The sequence below is a fragment of the Xenopus laevis genome, chromosome 3L (assembly GCF_017654675.1).
Source record: "Xenopus laevis strain J_2021 chromosome 3L, Xenopus_laevis_v10.1, whole genome shotgun sequence".
NCBI classification, from domain to species: Eukaryota; Metazoa; Chordata; class Amphibia; order Anura; family Pipidae; genus Xenopus; species Xenopus laevis.
In genome coordinates, this window is record NC_054375.1 from 109,197,809 (window position 1) to 109,218,308 (window position 20,500).

Here is a 20,500-nt window from a genome sequence, read left to right on the forward strand (position 1 = left end):
TCAATGAAGAATTAAAGGTGCCCTGTCTGTTATAGCATTGCCATCTGTCTGGATTTCACCCGGACAGCTCGGTTTTTGGAAGGGCTGTCCAGATTTCAAAATTAGGAAATCTGGACAGGACATTGAAGTTAATAACATGGCGATCAGCCAATTGCTGATCGCAACATCATCGGTCCCACCCCTGACATCACCAGCCACTCCCCTGACATCATTTACTCCACCCCCAACATCACCGGCCTGCCCCCCAATGTCATCTGCCCCGCCAGCTGTCCGTTTTCACCAAACTGAAAAGATGGCAACCCTAGTCTGACATATGCAAAAAATTGACAGACAGACCAGGGTATATTGTAATTGTATATTTTGTATGTATTCGGAGCAATGGCAGGCGGAGCGAGTTTTGTCAACCACTTCTTTGCCTTAAACCATGTGCTATAGGCCTAACTGGGGACATCAGGTGAGAAATCCCTGGTCAGTTCTTTTTGCGGCTGTGTAATAAGTATAACTCTATGCTTATTGCAGCCAGTAATGCTATTGCTTTATTGCAGTGCTACCATATGATCCCTGCCATTCCAAACACATTGCTGCTTAGTCAGATTACACATAAAGAGCCATTAGGGGTGCACGCAGCTGCCGAGCCTTGTATCAGTACTGACGCATGTTCATATTTAATAATATTTCCTGCTTTGGAGTCTGCTGTAATCATAACAGCAACAGTCCTGCTTCTTTTTTACTGCACTTAAATTCTTTTTTCATTTAACTGAATAAATACTTTTATTTACACAAAACTATTCACAAACAGTTACATTAGCATTGATATATTCCTCTATGGGGAGCGTCCTCCTCCCAGATGCCATCCTTCATACTAAAAGGATTAAAATTTGCATTTCATTATCTACTTCTGTCAAAGCCCAAAATGTTCTGGGTGATATTAATCGCCTTGCAACCAAAATAAAACCCCAGATCTCTGTTGCTTTACAAGTCAGAGGTGCAAAAAAGCAATTTACCAGATGGCAAAGAGCATCCCCAATAGTTAGACTTAAATTAATAGCTCTTTTTATGAAGAATCTCATTAAAAAGTTAGTTGTTTTTTTTAAAAAAAAAAAAAAATCAAATCACATTGCAGGGCTGGCGGATGAGATGTGACTTGTCTGGATGGGGGCGGATTTATTAGGCCCCTGGTAAAATAACTTTAAGGAACTTTTTTTTCCTTTTATAAGCCTCGTGATTAAATACCATCAGAGTTGAACTGCTTTTTTGTTCAGTCTGTCCCTGAGGGATTCCCACATTCCCCTATTCACCTTTGTAGTAACATTGATGAGGGTTAATTGATGCATGTGGACAAGGCACATTATTTCACATGATGCAGATTAGTGCGACCTCCTCCCCAAGTACTAGCTGCTGGCTGCCTGGCAGGGAGAGCAGAGTCTGTGCATTTTAGCCATGGAGAAAGGTTCTGTTGCTCTGAATGTAGGAAGAAGGCCCTTTGGAAAGAAGAGATTGCCCTGCAGAGCTCCGCTGGGTTCATTCGCCCTGTTCTTGATTGTTTGCGGCACAGTCTATCTGGTCAACCAAGTGGCTACTACCCTGGTGGTGAGAGGCACGCAGAGAATCCGGAGGGATATAGGTCAGTATTTATAGTGGTTAAATAGCCTGGTGATCACCTGGGGACCCTGCTTATGTAGGTATCCTGTTAGTGGAGTGGTCTGCTTGGTTTATCTCATTATGCAATCATAATTTAGGCACCAAAACGGCTTTTGTTATATTCTTGTTAAAAATATTGCTACTAAAGCACAGTGCAACATGCACAGGACCATCTAATATGTCTAATTCTCCAATTGTTGGCCCTCCAGATGTTGTTGCACTACAACTCCCAGCATCCTATATATAGCTGAAGACTGGCAGTGCTGGGAGATGTAGATTAAAAACATCTGTGCTACTATTGCTGCCAGTTATTGGTATTGGGTCTACTGCCAAGTCAAACACAACTCTAAGGGCTGTTACAGACAAGCGTTTGAAGCTGCGCAGTTTTTTCCAATGGGGCTGTACTCACACAGGCGCATGTAGGCGCTGAACGCAGGAAAATGCAGCATGTTGCGTCTCAACCTGTGTTTGTCACCTACATGCGCCTGTGTGAGTACAGCCCCATTGAAAAGAACTGAATGCGTCTACTCCTGCGCTCCCCTGTGGCTGAACGCATAAAAACGTAACGCAGGGGAGTGCAACTTCAAACGCTCGTCTGTAAGAGCCCTATCAGTATGGCAAATAAGAAGTGTGTGTTTAACATATTTCTATAGACCTGAGGGCAAACTTAATTCATGTATCACCCGGAAAAGCCATGTTTGTAAACATTGTTTGCCCAAGTGCATTTACCTATAGTAACCAATCAGCATTTAGCAATTAGTGGTCACTTGTAGGTATGGGTTACTCTTCTGGGTTAGTGATGGGCAAAAACGTTGCATTTCAGGTTTTTATCAGTGAAGCTAAAACGGGACAGAGTCACCCGTCACTGGGCAAACTTAGCGCCTTTTATTAAATATAACGCAATTGCACTTTAGACTATTCTGAGCCCCTCCCACATTTCGTGAATCCCACAGTTTATGTTCTGTTCAATAGCTTACACTAGGTTGCTGAACTACAGTTCCTAGAATTCCCAGCCAGCCATAGACTGTTTAGCAGCCATTGCAGAACCATTTTTTTGCCACTCAAAGAGTCTTTGCAATGTATCTTGGGAAATGAAGCCATGGCTAGAGAAGAGCTAACTACTGCAACATAGTCTTTATGGTATATGTAATCAGAACAAGGAATACAGGGAATAGCATAGGGCAGACAGATATTGCTTTCAGTGGCCCTCACATTTATTTATAACTTTATGAATCCTGTTAAAGTTAAGAGCTACATTAATTCTGGTCAGGATATATATATATATATATATATATATTTTTTTTTTTTTCTTTATTTTTTTTTTTTCCAGTTTGGTAAGATTCTTTAATAGGCACCTATGACCTAACTGGTCAATCTACTTGATAATCAGTAGATAGATGTTGATATATCTTTAAAATGTTATGAATACTCTCTCCCAAGACTGCAAAGCTGCAATGGTATAAACAGAACAACTGAGTATTTCATATGAAGATTCTGTTCAAGTTTTTATATGACTCATGCTCAGCATCGAAATTTAGTTTTTTTGGTTTTAATACATGACTGAAGTGGCCTGTGTGGCGTAAAGCCCCTTTTTGAATGCATGTTCCATGTTTGGTCATTGCGAGGTAGATAATTAGATGACCAGTGCACAGATAATTACACTGAATAATGCACGCCTGCGAACAAAGCAGTCACAACAAAGGAGGAAGGGGGGTTGGACATTGGTAATTGAATTTCCTACATAACAAGGTGCCATGAAGTAGCTTCTATCTCCCTGTTTCCTAGTTTAAGAAATAACAAAAAACATACAATTTTTTGTGATTAAAAAAAGTAGACAAAAAAAAAATATTTCAGCAGAAACCGTATTCATGTCTGAAAGTATTGACAACATATGTCTGATGTCACTAATGTGCAGTAATAAACAAAAAAGCACCAAAAAGTAGCAGGCAATGCAGGTTATCCTATAAAGAGCACTTGGCTATTGACACATTAGTATGGCTTGCATCATTATGAACATGTAATTATAGCATATTGTTTAGTGTCCAGTAGCCATACAGTTGGGTAATCGCTTGGTATAGTGCATCTTACATTTCATTATTTTTTGTCATCTTTGCATTATTGCTATAAGCTTCAGTACAACTCTCTTATTGTGACCATTTGTGCTCTACTGGGGCCTTGCCTCTACTGATGGTGGTGAGAATGAGTTTTCTTGACAATCTGGCAGTGAGATAAGGAATTTTTCTTTCCTCTCCCAGCTGGAAGCAGTTTTAATTTAAGTATTTCCAGACTTCTCCAGGCACTCCTGAGAGAGCAGCCCAGGGAGCTACTGATTTTCAATTTAATAAAGTCTGAGACAAAATACATACTTTGAGGCTAGGCCACAAAATGATTCCTAATATGCTTTCAAAAAGCCTGCTGTTGTGGTTCTGAAGAGGCTAGAATGTTTTTAAAAAGTGATGTTTTCCTTCCAAACCCATCAGGCAGACAATGTCAAAAACGTTTGTAAAAACCTAATCTGAGCCTTTAAAAGGCCATTTCCAAACTGTATTCAGGGTCGGTTAAAAGGCAAATGGTCTACCTGTTCACAAAGAGACTTTATTTTAGAAGTAGAATAGTGCATTTGTCCCATTTTTGATCAAGGTCTTAGTCGAATGCCTTTTACTATGTTCCTGACCTTTCTTGCAACCACTGCCGCCGCTGACATTGTGCTCAGCAGTTTTACTGCTATTTCATAAGAGCTGTGGCACATTATCAAAAATGTAAACAATGAACCCTCAGGCAGAAAAGACATTTAGGATGGACACACATAACTGCATCTTGCCAGAAATCTAGAAATAATGTCTAAGTTATAGAGCATATGCCAGATATTTAGCCTATACAAATACAGACTTATCCGACAATATTCTCCTATGTCAATTAACCTATTCATCCTATAGAAAAGCTCTTACAGTTAACTCCTTCCAACAATGATTTACTGTGTTATTGGACGTCTTATCATTTAAAATCCAATTTAACCCCCAGCTTATGAGCAGCATTTGTAACATGTAGCTGGAGGTCATGTCACAGATAATAATGCAGTAATAATTGCAAAACTGATTTTCCCCTTTTTACTTTAATGACTCGCTCTGGTCTCCGCTATTTCACAGCGTCTATCATTTTTCACGCAAGCAGTTTATGGAATCTGCCATTGCACTGAATTGCACAGCTTGTTTTCAGGCAATGCTCTCTGTAATGAAACATCTATGTACCGAAGTTATTTTTCAAAAGAAATGCAAGATTCCCCATTATATAAAGCTGAAGAAGGAAAACCTTTGCCATTAGCAATCTGTGGTCACAGAACCTATAATTTACTGCAAGGATAAGATCTGATATACAATTCTTTCCACAATGCTGGACAAATTTATATGGCTTTCATGTTGTACTTGTGTGCATGATTGTTCTGACAATTTAAAGATTCATTGCAACAAGAATTTGGTCCTGATAATTCTTTTTGGGACGGTGTGGAGTATGGACTGTATATATGATACATTTTTCACAATGCTATTTTCTGCCTCTATTAGAATTTTTATTCTTTTATATACAGATGTATACAATATAAATGACTTGAGTCATTCAATACAGCAGCACGAGGCAGCTTAAAATCAGTTTTGTTATTATATGAAACATGCTTATATGAAACTTGCCTCAAAGGGTGAGGGTGTCTGGTAGCCTCAGGTAGGAGGTTAGACCCTTAAACAGTGATCCCCAATGAATGACTTGTGATCCAATATATTTCTCACCAACTCCTTAGATGTTGCTCACAGTGACCTCAAAGCAGGTGCTTACTTTTGAATTCTTGGCTTGGCGGCAAGATTTGTTGCATAAAAACCAGGTGTACTACCAAACCGAGCCTCCTGATTGAATGGTTTAATAAAATAAATTAAAAAAACAAAAAATAGAGCCTCATGTAGGCTTCCAGACCACATAGAAGCTACCAAATAGCCAACCATAGCCATTATTTCCATCCTCTGTGACATTTTGCTCCCCCACTCTTTTTATATTTGAATGTTGCTCACAGGCAAAAAAGTTTGGGCACCCCTGCCCACCTTAGTGGAAATCAGTTCAAGGGACCTACTGAATGAGAGCTCCATTTAGCATAAGCCCAGGACATTCCAAGCATGTGATAGACAGGGTAGTTATAAAGAACTGTTGTGTACTCCACCAAAGTAAGTAATATGGAGTTGTTTCCCGGGCGTTGCATAGAACTGTGCTCTGCCTTGTAGGCAGAAAGTGATACACCAGTTTTAAAGAATGCTGGGACTTATAGGGGTGAAACATTTAACATCACTATCTTAGCAGTTAGAATTCATCTCAAATATCTTTTTGGTGTTTAAATGTTCCTTAACATGTTAAGGTGTAATAGCAAATTGTCTCTGTTGTCTGAGGGTCTTCATATGCTCTCAAGTTAAACCCTCCATCATGGAATAGGAAGTGAGCCTAAAAGTCAGGAATGTTGCCCAGGGTACGTCACATACCTGTTGTTCAGTCCCTGGGCCAATGATCAAATCCTAATAAATGTGGAACCATGTGATAATTTAACCTGCTGATAGATATAGATGCCTTTATTTGTTACCATACTACTGTATGGCTTTCTTTTTGTAGAGTGTACCTTAAAAATAATGCGATAATACTGAAATTTAGGATTTATTTAATAATTATCGTGTTTCCTCCTACACCAGTCCTGCAAGATCATGCCAAGATTTCATTCATTTAAGTAATTTCCAGCAAATTTGTATGATAATGATTAAGTGGGTGTGGTCTACAAATGAGTGCTTAAATGGATCAGACTCCGAGACAGACTCTTAAGGTGGCCATACACGGGCCGATAAAAGCTGCCGACAGACCGTGTCGGCAGCTTATTGGCCCGTGTATGGGGCCCCCGACGGGCTTCACCAATCGAGATCTGGCCGAAAGTCGGCCAGATCTCGATCGGATGGGACAAAAAATCCTGTCGGATCGCGGCCACATATATTCGTTGATGCGGTCCCGCAATCCGACCGCCCGTTAGGCATCCCTAGGGCCCAACGATCGGATCAGCCCGATATTGCCCACCTCAAGGTGGGCATATCGGAGGGAGATCCGCTCGTTTGGCGACATTGCCAAACGAGCGGATCTCTCCATGTATGGCCACCTTAAGTTAATTGATCAATACAGAAAATATATTGACTTTTAATGACCTGTGTACGGGTTCATTAGTCAGGTAAGAAAATGACTTTTTGGCTAGTGACATTGAAACGCCTGCCAAGTGTCTGTCATTGGACTCAAATTTAGGAAGGATCCTACTATAAACTATTTATGACCTTCATCAAATCCCTTAATTCCCTTGAGCTAAAGGCATTAAAGTTAGGGCAAAGTCTCTCTGTGCAAGGACTCCTTCTGCTTGAAATTCTGGTTTAAGCACTATGTAAAATGGCATATATCTTAAATAAAAAATGTTGTGGATCTTTTAAAAATTATTTTATACTGGAATAATCATGAGTTGGTGTGATTACCCTTTAATGATCTGCCTTTATATTTTTCAGAGAATGAGACTCTCTGTATAGCATCACCATCATCAGAATTTCCTGAAGATTTTTTCACGGAACAGGAGAGGAAGCAAGGAGGCCTTATCATTCACTTCCTAGTTATACTTTACATGTTCCTAGCGGTGTCCGTTGTATGCGAATACTATTTTATCCCCTCATTAGAAGTCATTAGTGAACGTAAGTTATGCATAGAACTGTCAATACATGATCATATTTGTAAATTTGCTGTACACTATGGTAACCAATCATCTTTGAAGTAGAAACAAAAAAAAAAAAAGGAATATCCCAAAACACTCTGAGGTTAAAAGCTAGTTTTTATTTATCAAGTTAAAACAATAGGCATACAGACCATTAATGATACCCAATTCGAAAACAGTATTTAAACACCAAAAGGTCCCTCCCTTTGGGTTGAAATACTGTTTTTGAATTGGGTATCATTAATGCCTATGATTAAGTACCAGAGGGTATGAAACACGTAAGGTGGAATACCAGTTGGTCTGTATGCCTATTCTTTTAACGTGATGTTAAATAAAAACTAGCTTTTAACCTCATCATAGAGTTTTGGGAAATTCCATTTGTTTTGATACATATGCCCTTGGAACTGGGGGCTGTATCCCAAGAACTATTGCCCTTTTTACAGGCCTGAAACAGCAGCATTTAATAGCTTTTCTTTATGGATCTTTGAAGTAGAGACTAATATGTTGGCCCAACTTCTGCCTTGTGTGTTTTCTAGGACCATTTTTTTAACATATTCACATGGCTTTGAATTTGGTACATTCCCTGTAGATGTTTGTTATGTTGAACATTTGGTTTATGTTTAATTAATTTGGATATAAGGCTAAAGGTTATATATTAAACAAAATAGGGTCTTCTTGAGAAACTCTTTGCAGATGTTTTCCTTCAAAATCTACCAAGGTTCTCTAGTGATAGTATACATCAATTTGCCTCATTATACATCCTTGGTTGGCTTTAACCTTGAGTATGCAGTGAACTTTGGCTTCCAGTTACTAAGGATACCACCAAACTGAAAAAAATGAAGATGTACTAAAGGCATTTGGAGGTCAGAGCGAAGGCTATACAATCTATATTCCTCAGAGGAGGGTATCCTGCAGATCATATGCCAACTCTTTATAGTTACGCTTAGGTTGGTGCTGGACATTACCAGAATCTCTTTACTCTCAAAAGTATACAAAGAACAAGAATAATGAAAAAAAAGGTTCTAACCTGTCAGAGCTGTATAGTTATAGACTTTTCTGTCTTGTATAATTGTGAAGAAATGTTTCCTTGTTAGTATTGATGGGTACAATGGCTCGTTTTCAGAATTCTAAATACTTATAAAGAAGGCAGATCACAGTCATAAGCACAACCGGCAATGGTTAAGGGGATTTTTGATTTCCTTTGGAATCATGTTGAGCTATATAGTGAAATGTAACTATATAAAATAGATTTAAATATTTTGCAGTCACACCTCATTCATTCATTCAGTCATGCTGACAACTACTTGGGAGGGTAGGGAAGAAGAGAAGCAGGTATTCATAGCCTTCAACAAAAGAAAGTGTTGGCATAGAATTAAAATTGTGGAAAGACTTATCACTGTAATCAGCCTAATTAGCACTAGGAAAATGTACAGATACCGGAGAAAGGTGAAAATGGTATATTGCACGTAGAAGGCATAATATTGCTAATAATTAATATTATTTTGTAATCTGCTCCTATGTATCTCATTTAAAGGTCTTGGTCTCTCCCAGGATGTCGCAGGGGCAACATTTATGGCAATTGGAAGTTCAGCTCCAGAATTTGTCACTGTATTTCTAGGTAATCGAATATTAATGTGTACAACTGAAGCAAATAGGATACAGATAATGTTGCATGTTAACCTAAGCCGACAGACCTAATATGTGATACACCTCACTCTGCAGGACAAGGTATATGAATGTAAGATGGGAAGTTTTAAGTTAATCTGCTACAGTCACTATGGGGCAAATTCACTATGCGCCGAAAATGCACTAGTGACGCCGTCGCCGCTAATTCACTAAAATCCGAAGTTGCGCTCAGGGAGGCGAAAGGTAGCGAAGTTGCGCTACCGTTAATTCGTCAAGCAAAGCGAAGTTACGCTAGCGATGCCTAATTTGCATACGGCGCCAAGTTAAAGTACAATGGACGTATATGTCGCAGCAAATACATTACACTACACAAGCCTGGGAAAGCTTTATAAAATAAAATGGAGTTGTTATTTTACCCTATACATGTACCCACTGTATAGTTTAGGTGCCATATGTTAGGAAATGTAGGGGGGGTACCTCCAAAAAAATGTACGATCTTTTTCAGTCTATCACCCTTAAAAAAGGAACAGACGCCAGCGTTTTTTGGGACTTTGAAAAAATTTCAACTTTTTTTGAAGCAAGCCCTATCTACTCCATTGCACTTTGCCTGATCTGAGGTGGCAAAGGCAAGTCTGGCGCAAGAGGTAACGTTCAGTAAAAGGCGCAAGTTAGTGAATTATCTTCGCCATAACGCAACTTCGCCTGGCGTAAGGGTGTGAAGTAGCGCTAGAGTAGATCCACTTCACTAGCGAATTTACGCCAGCACCCGTTAGTAAATCGGCAAAGTAACAAAATGACGTCACACTGGCAAATTTTCTAATTTTAGTAAATTTGCCCCTATAAGTTTCATACAACTCTTTAAATCACCATGACATTGAATGAAAAAGACATGTGTAATGATATGCCATGGACTTCCAGCCAGCTGTCTCCCAGCATGCTCCTGGACCTCCACAGCCTCCTGCAAAATAATTAGATCTTTCAGTACATAAACCAACATGCAGGCGTTAAAGCTTATACAGCCATTCCCTCAGCTGCATGTGGGTTTGAGATTTGAAACCTACAGGATTTTTCTTCTGTACTGAAGAACCTCAATCTCTAAAGTGTTGTTTTATTTCAGGCGTATTTGTCACAAAGGGAGATATTGGTGTGAGCACTATTGTTGGATCAGCTGTCTACAATCTTCTTGGGATATGTGCCGCCTGTTGTTTGCTTTCATCATCGGTATGATATTTATGTGACAGGATTTAAATCCTATCACTTTCCCTTCTTAACCAATATACAGGACTAGATAATACATATATACTAACTACATGCTCAGTATGGAGTTATGTTTGCCCTTTGGCGCATTTCAGTGTGATCCATTGGACTTGTGCACAGGTAATGCATGGAGTAATTGGCCATAATTGGAAATATGGCTTGTACAACTGGAAGGGGGGGTCAGAAGAAAACCAAATACAGAAAAAAAGAGGTCTAATTGACTTTAGACACAAAAGCTTCAGACCAATTATATGAGTAGAGGGTACACTGATCTCCTTAACTGTAAACTAATGACAGGCAGCAACTAAAATAAGGGAGAGGTTTGTTTAAAAATAGTGAATTTCCGCTATTTAAACAAACTCTCTGAATCCAGAAGGGGAGGAGTAAAGATAAAAACATTAATTTAGACTTAATATTAAGAATATTAAACAGAATATGGGTTTAAAAAAAATGTACAGGTATGGAACATGCTCTGAATATCAGTTCTTTCCATAATTTGGATCTTCATACCTTAAATATACTTGAAAATCATTTAAACTTTAATGGGGTCACTTAATAAAACTCAATTTTTTTCTGGTCTGACTTTTTGGGGGCAAAAGCTAAATTTTTTTTGTTGGAAAAAACCTCACATTTTTCAAGATTTATTATACCCAGATGCTGCAAAAAGCATCTGCCATCTCAAACCTGTCCAGGCCATGTATAAGTCAATGACAGATTGGCTATACCAAGATCTCATGATTTGCGCTGAGTTTAGCCCGATAATCTGAAAAATGCATTGTTTTCGGGCAAAAACCTGAAAAAAATGGAGCGATTCTGGTTTCCGCACGATTTTACAGAGTTTTTTCCTGATCCAATTTGTTTTAGTTATTTTAATGATAAATAAGGAAAAATCATGGATGAAAGTTTGGTCATGCTTTTTTTATTTAGTAAATAATCTCCAATCTCCAATAATCCCAATAGGCTGGTTTTGTTTTCAATAAGTATTAGTTATATCTTATCTGGGATCAAGTAAAAGGTACTGTTTTATTGTTACAAAAATGGAAACTTTTGCACACCACTAATTTGTAAACCGTTAAGTGGGGTGCAATGAGGCTATAACCATAAACTGCATATAGACAAATACAAGAGGTCCTCTGCACTCAACCTATGATTAATATATTAAGGAATTTGAGAAATGTTGCGCCTTAAGATACTAATACATGCCCCCCCCTTTAGACAAAACAGGGATTGTCTGTCCATATATTGCAATATATTTAAGATGGCCAACTACGTCAAAGTCCATATCTGGCCAGTCCTACACTCAACTTTCATCTGATTCATCAAGAATTCTGTTGCTTCATTACACATTTTACACAGGGACTACGTTTTATCTGCAATGTACCTGTTTTATTTTTACAGAGAAAAAGGAAATCATTCTTTATAAATTAGGATTATTTCGATAAAATGGAATCTATGGGAGGCGGCTTTCCTGTAATTTAGAGATTTCCAGATAACGGATCTCAGACCTGTATATAGAATGAGCATCTTTTCAGTAAAAGCCCTATTTATGGAAAATCTTACTGTGTATATTGCTCCTTTTAAAGAATCCTGTCTAAGGGGAAAAAAGGTTGGATCCATGATGCACACAACCCTCCATTTCTTTCATATTGTGGGTGACCACTTTTTTTGCATCTCAGATAAATGACAATATTACCCAGGACACACCACTGCAGGGAACAGTGTTGTTACCTAACTTTGTGGTTTAGGTACAACAATACCAGGAATTAAATGCCCTAAAAGCACCTACATATAACTGGTCACTAAATCTAAATTTTTTCTAAAGTTTGGCACATTTTTAGGAAGTAATTTTTTGGGGTAATTCTCAACTGCACTGAACACAAGTTCTGGTGACAAACATACTGCTGGAAAAATAAGGTTAAAAAGATAATGTACAAACACAGTTTTATGATTTGAATGTAACTCCCCCCCTTCTTCTTTTTGCCCAGATTTCAAGGCTCACTTGCTGGCCTTTGTTTAGAGATTGTGTGGCGTATGCAATTAGTGTAGCAGCAGTAATTGCAATAACATTTGACAACAGGATATACTGGTAAGTTTCAAAAGGAGTACATATGTTATCAATCATAAAATGTAATACAGGGTCCACATAAAAAGTAACTGCTCATGTAGACTGTAAGCTCTTCAGGACAGGGACCTCATTCCAACTTTCTATTGAAACGTATGTATGTTTTCTTACTGTATAATTCATAATAACTTTACCCCAGTTTGTGTTTATACCTTTGAAAGCACTGAGTACAATACAAGAAGACCATAGTGCTACAGAATGGGGCACTTACAACTTGCTCTTTATTTTATTTTCTCTAAAAAGCTTTTGCAGTTGCATAACTTGCGTGTAATGCATTAGAAATTTTTCCTTATTTAGCCTTTTCATTATATTTACTTGCCATACATTTTGCATGGATTCTGTACTTTCTCAGCTCCCAGCTGAAAGTTCAAGTCAGAATTTCAAAAAGGTTGAACTTCAAACTTGCATTAAATTCTAGGCTTGTAACATGTAATGATGTGGGAGTTTATTGTAGAAGACATTTAGAACAAATTTTACTAACAAAGGAGAAGCTATTTTATTGTATGTAATTTCTTATGGTTTGTTAAAGTAAATCTATTGTCAAAAAAAGATTTTTCCTCCAGATGGATTTTTTTGTTTCTTTTTACAAAAAAATACTGCCAGCTAGTGCAATGCTACACACACCAGGAGGGAGGTCCCAGTACTGGCAACCACGATAGGTGTCATGCATACACATAATGAGCAAGTCTTCCAGGTCACTCATTATGTGTATGGTGTAGGCGCAGTACATGTCCACCTAGTCTTACGTTTTTATTGAAAAAACAAACAAACTTTAAACAATACAGGGATTGTTTGTCCATATATTGCAATCTATTTAAGCTGGCCAACTACGTCAAAGTCCCATATCTGGCCAGTCCTACACTCAATTTTCATCTGATTCATTAAGAATTCTATTGCTTCATTATACATTTTACAAAGAGACTAAGTTTTACCTGCAACTTACTAGCTGCTTTCAAAGTAAAACTCCCAAACTTGGCTGCCCTTTTATTAGACACCAGTGGGATCACCTGACTATAGCTGGGAAGGGTGGGAGCTACAACACTAACATTGGTCTTTCAAAAAACAATACTGTACATCATTAAAAGCTGGAGGGAAGGGAGAGTGGTAAGTGGGTAAGGGATAGTGGAGTTGAGCTTTATTTTACACTTAAAACATTGAGGGGAGGATGAGAGTGGATTTTAGTCCTATTCATCCTCAAGGCTGTGTATGTTGTAGTCACACAGTAGACTATGAACCAATCTGCGGCAGTCTTGCATGATCATCCCCTCTCTCTCCTTAAAATGAGGCGATTCCTGGTAAACCACAAATGTGTCTAACACCGTTTATAAGGCCCCAGGAGAAGACTGGCATGCATTGTTCATGTGATATTGACATGCTATGTAAGTAAACTTAAATTAGAGAAACCTTTGTTTTGAGCAATTAGCATGCAGTCTGTACAAATTTATGGATGAGGATGGGATTTGAACCCACGTCTGCAGAGCACAATGAATTAGCAGAACATCACCTTAACTACTCAGCCATCCCAGTCTTATGCTTGTGCCCCAACATGGCTCCATGCACCTGGAGCTTCCTCCCTATGTGGGTGGCTTAGGGTTTGTGGGGCCAGTGTTTTGGGGAAAACAACTTTTGTTCTCCCAAACAGAGTGCAGAAACAATGTTTTGATGGTAGGTGCCCTTTAAGTAGGTCTGTCCAGTTGGATGCACACAAGGCAGATATGGCCCTACAAGGCGACAGCAAGAAAGCAGATTGTATGTGGGGTTAGATTATTCGTACAGGTAGTATCATTAGGGCAGCACAATGGGTAGCACTGCTGCCTTGTAGGTTTGGAGCCTAGGTATACATAGGTACTACAGTTTCCCCCCAAATGCCAAAAACATACAGGTTGGTTAATTGGGTCCTGATAAAATTGAAATTATTGTGTGTGAATGGAATAGGGGCTTTAACTTGTAAGATCAACTGGGGCAGGAGTTGATGTGACCGAAGTGTAATCTTGTATAATTAGAATTATTGCTGTTGTTCAGTCCCTCTCCTATTTGTTTCTAAATGTGACCTGTAAACTATTGCCTGGTTGCTTTAGTAGCCAAGTGTATTAGCTAGTGTTGCTAGTGTGGTTGCTAAGTGAATTTTAAATGACCAAGCTAGAGTTAATAAATAAAAACCTACATTTAAAAAGCACAAATCTAAAAAAGTGAATTGCACTTTTTCTTAGAATGCTTTCTTTGTAAGGCTTAGTCATATTAATAAACGTCTCCCCCACACAATGGGTATTTGGCATATCTGGCCAGCTTTGACCCTGATCAATACCATTGTCACATGATGCCCTCTTTATACCATGTGCTCTGAATCCACTCCCCAGGCCAAATGTGTGTCTTAATCAGGTGACAAACTTATAACACACCCATCCAGAACTGAGAACAGCACAAACATTCTGTACTTCATACAAAAGCACATCCTATTCCCAATGAATATGGTTTACTGTTTTTGGTAAATATATATACTGTATATATATATATATATACTGTGTGTGTGTGTGTATATATATATATATATATATATACACACACACACATTTTTTTTTTTTCCTTTCCGATACAGGTATGAATCTGCATCTCTGCTTTTGATATATGGCATATATATTGTTATAATGTGCTTCGACATTAAGATTAGCAAATATGTTGTAAGGAGGTTCAGTCCTTGCTGTGCCTGTTGCGCTGAAGCAATGGTGGAAAACACAGAGCACGCGCCATTGCTAGGTTGGAAAGAAGAGAGTTTGCCAGTTATTCGCCGCCACTCAAGATCAGACAGTGGGATTTTTCAGGAAGATTCTGATTATTCTCAACTCTCAATAAGTCTGAGTGGGCTAAAGGAACCCTCTAATAGTACGTATTATCACACTGCTTGCTATTGTCTCATTAATCTATTATTGACCAAAATATAATAATGATACAATTTGAAGATCCAGAAAATGACTGTCCAACTACAGACTGGATATGGTCCTTCATTACATTCTTATAACCCCAAGGCTAGGGTTCTTCGGGCTACTTTTTATTATAGTAATAAGTCAACTGGCCTTGCTGTATTTTTTTTCTCTTGAAGACATTTCGCTAGTCATCCGATTTTGCTTTCTCAATTCAGAATTGACTACTTTTATTATTATTTATATATTTATATATATATATTATTATCATCATTATTTTACTATCATCTGTCCAGGCATGTGGCTCAGTGGATATTCAACATAAAATGCACAAAAGCCATGAATATCCTGTAAATTACATCCGTATAAATAGTGCTTAGAAATGTAATTTTTTTCACGTTACTCACTTAGACGTGTATTATAATAAATAAAGTCCCCCCCCCCAAAAATATGAGGATATTTAGATGTTACCATGGAGCTCCTTGACCTTTATAAAAGCATTTGGCCTATCGCCTCATACTACATGGTCATGCGACTCCTGTCCTTATATTTTACAATAGGGGGGTACTTTATTCACCATATTAAGCATATATCTGTGATGATATCTGATGTAGCTTCCTCTGGAGAAGAACATGCTACACTGGTGTCATTTTCAGGTTGCTATCAGGTGAGCTCCAGTATTTCACTATTTCCAGATAACTCAGCAGTGGGCTGTATGCAACTTATTGCTTATCTGCAGCTCAGACCCTGACTAGTAGAATAGAATTAGATTGCTGCTTTTTAGTAATACACATCAGTCACCCACAAACGTAGATTTCTGTGTTATCAGGAAGCAGCTGCCAATTGTTATAGATGTGACCACACCGACTGCTGGCAAGAGTGTTTATTGCCAGCTTAAGATTTTTTGTCATGGCTGGATAGAGGACGCTGGGAATAGTCGGGCATTAAACAGTCTATGTGATAGACATTGCACGTGACATGTTTGTGGTTGTTCCTTTTGCCATTTCATGCAGGTGACAGTCACCTGACAAGTGTTCCTTTATCATTCAGACCCGCCAAGTGTCTTCAAGATGCCAGAAAATGACCTGAGAAGGATTATTTGGGTATTGTCGCTGCCTATTATTACTTTGTTTTATCTGACTGTGCCAGACTGCAGGAGGAAAACATGGAAAAAGTGGTTCATTCTCACCTTTGTCATGTCAGCCGTTTGGATTTCTGCAGTGACTTACATTCTTGTATGGATGGTGACGATTGTTGGTACGTACAGTGCTTTCCCATTGTGTATGTTTTATATAATACTGAATAAGTCATAAATATCCTGTAAAAGATATAGCGGATAATGTACCCCCCTACTGTAGAAATTATCTTAAGAGTTATGTGACCTTGGGTGATGGTAACCCTAGATATGAGGCAGGATTTTAAATAAAATAAGAGTTGGAAGTGATAAACACAGGTTCAATCTGCTAACCATATAGGAGCACCAGTCAGGGTAGCTAACCTGCTACATTGACTGATTTGCTTTTAAGTGCTGTTATATTAACACATTCATATGCACACACTCATGCGGAAATTATACTATAATATAGCTAATAGCATAGGTAATAAAAAAGATGCAAACTGGAATATAGCACAGTTCTATAAGCAGGAGATAGACACTAAAAAGCTTCTGAGCATTGCACAGTGATGTTGCATGTAATACTGAGTCACAGTGAGTATGATAATGTAGCAGATAAGTAGGCTAATATATATGATTGTGAATGTCTCTATTCAAAATGCTTTTTCTCTTTATGCTCCTAGCTAATAGTGGTTATCACAGAAGTACGAGTCAGGGCTGTCTCTGTCTGTCTGACCCACAAAGCCACCCTTGAACAAAATCACATGCCATCTTAATGGAATTCCACCTAAAAATGACAGGGCTGTTCATTCAGAATTTTTCTTTCAATGGTTTTTTGCCCTTTTCATACACAAAACTCCTTCAGCTTTCTCCTGTTCCTGCCACGCACAAAACCTCTTTGGCTTCTGATGTCTTTTGAAAATATCAATTGTGTCAAAGAAAAAGAAGTGATTCTACAATATACACAGTCCAAAAAATGTCCTTGGCATCACAGGGATTAATATTTCCACATGGCTGCCCTCTAAAGGAACAATCTGGTGATCATGTGATGCACAGGATTTTCTTTGGCTAATTGCCCTGACATGTAATAGGATTATTGTCCATATCCCCCAGAGTTCATATGGATTAACATGAGCAATCTTCCTTTCTGCTGCTGACCGTAATGAATGAAAATAGAGAAACAAGTTCATTTTGGGTAGTTACATTTACTGTGCGACTGACAGCTTGTCTTACTGGGCCAGTGCAAAGTCTGAACATTGTTTGGAGCAGAAATAATTACTTTTCATTTTGCCCTTTTACTATTTTGTGATGCTGATCACCTGACATAAATAAAGATGCAATTTGCTAGTGTGGGAGTTACAGCTCTGTCCGTCCATTGTCTTATAGAATGCGTTCCTTTGGTTTGACCATAGAGCTTCATACAAGAAGGCACAGACTTTAAAGGAGCAGTTTATTGCTATTTTTTTTCTGCAGAATGCTTTGCCATACTTTAGTAAACGCCACAGTGTTCTGTTTGTTTAGGATAGCAGCTGCAGTATTAGCTTGGTGTGACATCACTTCCTGCCTGAGTCTCTCCCTGTTCACTCAGCTCTGATTACAGCAGGGAGGAGCAAACTGAGCATGCTCAAGGCCATGCCCTGGAAGTTTAAGCTGAAGGCAGGAAGTCTGATACAGAAGCCCTTGAGTACACAATAGAAGGAAAGAAATGCTGTGTTTCTTTTGACAGAGGACTCAGAGCAGCATTACTTTGAGGGTTTACTGGTGTATTTATACAGACCTTTCTGATAAAGCTTACTTTATTTTAGCCTTTCCTTCTCCTTTAATATTTCATCACTGAATCAGCCAATTGAAAACTCATGTATTATTCACGTAAAGGAATATGACAGCTCAAATGTCCTGGTGTTTAGTTCCCTTTTAAAAAATGATAAAACAGAGTAGGTATTACTTCATATTAAAGAAGAAAAGGCCTTTTAACTTGGGGTTCCACATGTTAGGCACCCCCAAGTGATTGCATTGGATTCTTCTAGCGAGCACCACAGAGCGATCGTCTTCTGGCTGCACATATACAGTAGAGTGAAAAGCCAAAAAAAGTCTTTTGTTCTACTGCGCATGCATCTGCCCTGGGAAATTTGAAGAAATAGGAAAACAATCACTCTGTGGTGCTCGCTGGAAGAAACCTGGGCAGGTGTAGTTTTCTGCAGATAGGTGGCACGGGGTGTCAGGTAAGTAAATACAACCTAACTTTTGCCACCCACAAGTAAAAAGACCTTTCCTTCTTCTTTAAGCAAAACAGGAAGATTTGTGATGCATTTGTCTTGTGCTTTTCTTCCAACTTAACATTGCACATACTCATAACTACCCTCACAATGCTGTACTATATTACTCCGCTATCAATCCTTCATATGCCTATAAAATGCCAATTTGCTGATACTAATGAACTACATTGCAGGTGAAACATTAAATATTCCAGACACAGTGATGGGACTGACATTGCTTGCTGCTGGAACAAGTATCCCAGACACGGTTGCAAGTGTGATAGTAGCAAGAGAAGGTAAGAACTGCTGTATATTTTTAGAACATGTTCCAAATTATTTCCTTGTTGCATTACACTTTAAAACATGTTTGACTATTTACTTGTGATCCAAGTGCTTTTATTATGAAAAGTAAAACATACCTTTATGCATGCCCTTCATGTATATTTTAGTTTAAAGGACAAATACAATACACTAAAGTGTTTGTTGGCTTGTTTAGAGCCCAGACTGGTACTTGTGTGTGTGTGTTTAAAAAACCCACCTGATTGCACTCTTTATTAAAGGGTTCTTCCACTCAAAAACACTTAATTGCATGAAAGAAAATAAGCAACATTTTACCATATAATTTCTTGAATGCTGTATTTACCATTGGATCGTTCCACCTGTCACAAAGGCACACATTCCTATTAGAAGAAAGGCAGTTCTGTTGTAATATTTGGAAAGGGTTTTTTTTACCGTGAGCTGAGGTGGAATTCTCTCCCTGAATCAGTGGTAAAGACTGATACATTAGATTGGCTTTAAAAAGGGGTTGGATGGCTTTTAAGCAAGTGAGGGAATACAGGGTTATGGAAGATAGCTCATAGTCCAAGTTGATCCAGGGACTAGTCAGGAAGGAATTTTTTCCCCCCGTGATTCAATTTGGAGAGGCTTCAGATGGGGTTTTTTGCCTTCCTCTGGATCAGCTAGCAGTAAGGAGGTTATACATGAATATAAAAGGTTGAACTTGATGGACCAGTGTCTTTCAGTGGTTTTAGATACTTGTATATGTAATTGGACTTGAAAAGCAACATATGCCTGGTTGTTTACATACGCTGCACTCCTGAAACAATGCTGCAAGCCATTATGAGTCAGACACAGAAAGGGATTTAAAAAAAAAAACTATTAAATGCAATTACATTTATACATTTTCAAAACCATTGTATATAAAATATAAAGTTGCTTGGAATTATATTTGGTCATAATGCAAAACTCTTTTGGGTGGAGGACCCCTTCAAGCATGCAGAGGCTTCAGGTTATAAAATGTACCCCGATGTTGTGAAACCACAAATAATCGTTTAGGATATTCGTGATTTAACTCCATGACAAACCCAAAATGTTGTAAATTGTTAAAACTGGGTTCTCTAATTAATTATACAGCCAAAGTAAGTGTGTTTTTTTGTTTTTAGGTAAAGGAGACATGGCCATGTCCAATATTGTGGGTTCCAACGTGTTTGATATGCTGTGTTTGGGAGTCCCTTGGTTTATTAAGACAGTCTTTGTCGACAGATCATCCCCCGTGGAGGTTAATAGCAGCGGCATCACATACACCACAATTTCTCTCCTGTTCTCCATTATGTTCATCTTTGTGGCTATACATTTAAATGGCTGGAAACTTGATAAGAAGTTAGGAGTTATTTGCCTATTTATGTATTTAGTATTTGTTACTTTATCGATATTGTATGAACTTGGAATTATAGGGAACACTCCTATGGTACTGTGTGGTGACTAATACCTAATAAATATACCTGTATCCAATAATGGTATTCCTGA

General features: G+C 38.4%; 1 protein-coding gene across 1 annotated transcript; it reads left to right on the forward strand.

The window, feature by feature from the left end:
• The first annotated feature begins 1,216 nt into the window (after positions 1–1,216).
• Positions 1,217–20,485, forward strand: slc24a5.L (solute carrier family 24 member 5 L homeolog). The gene is made up of 9 exons (XM_018253090.2): positions 1,217–1,624; positions 7,203–7,382; positions 8,937–9,020; positions 10,146–10,249; positions 12,271–12,371; positions 15,004–15,287; positions 16,376–16,582; positions 18,889–18,990; positions 20,137–20,485. The coding sequence occupies exons 1-9, from the start codon at positions 1,441–1,443 to the stop codon at positions 20,457–20,459; spliced, it is 1,569 nt and encodes a 522-aa protein (XP_018108579.1). The 5' UTR covers positions 1,217–1,440; the 3' UTR covers positions 20,460–20,485.
• The last annotated feature ends 15 nt before the right edge of the window (positions 20,486–20,500 follow it).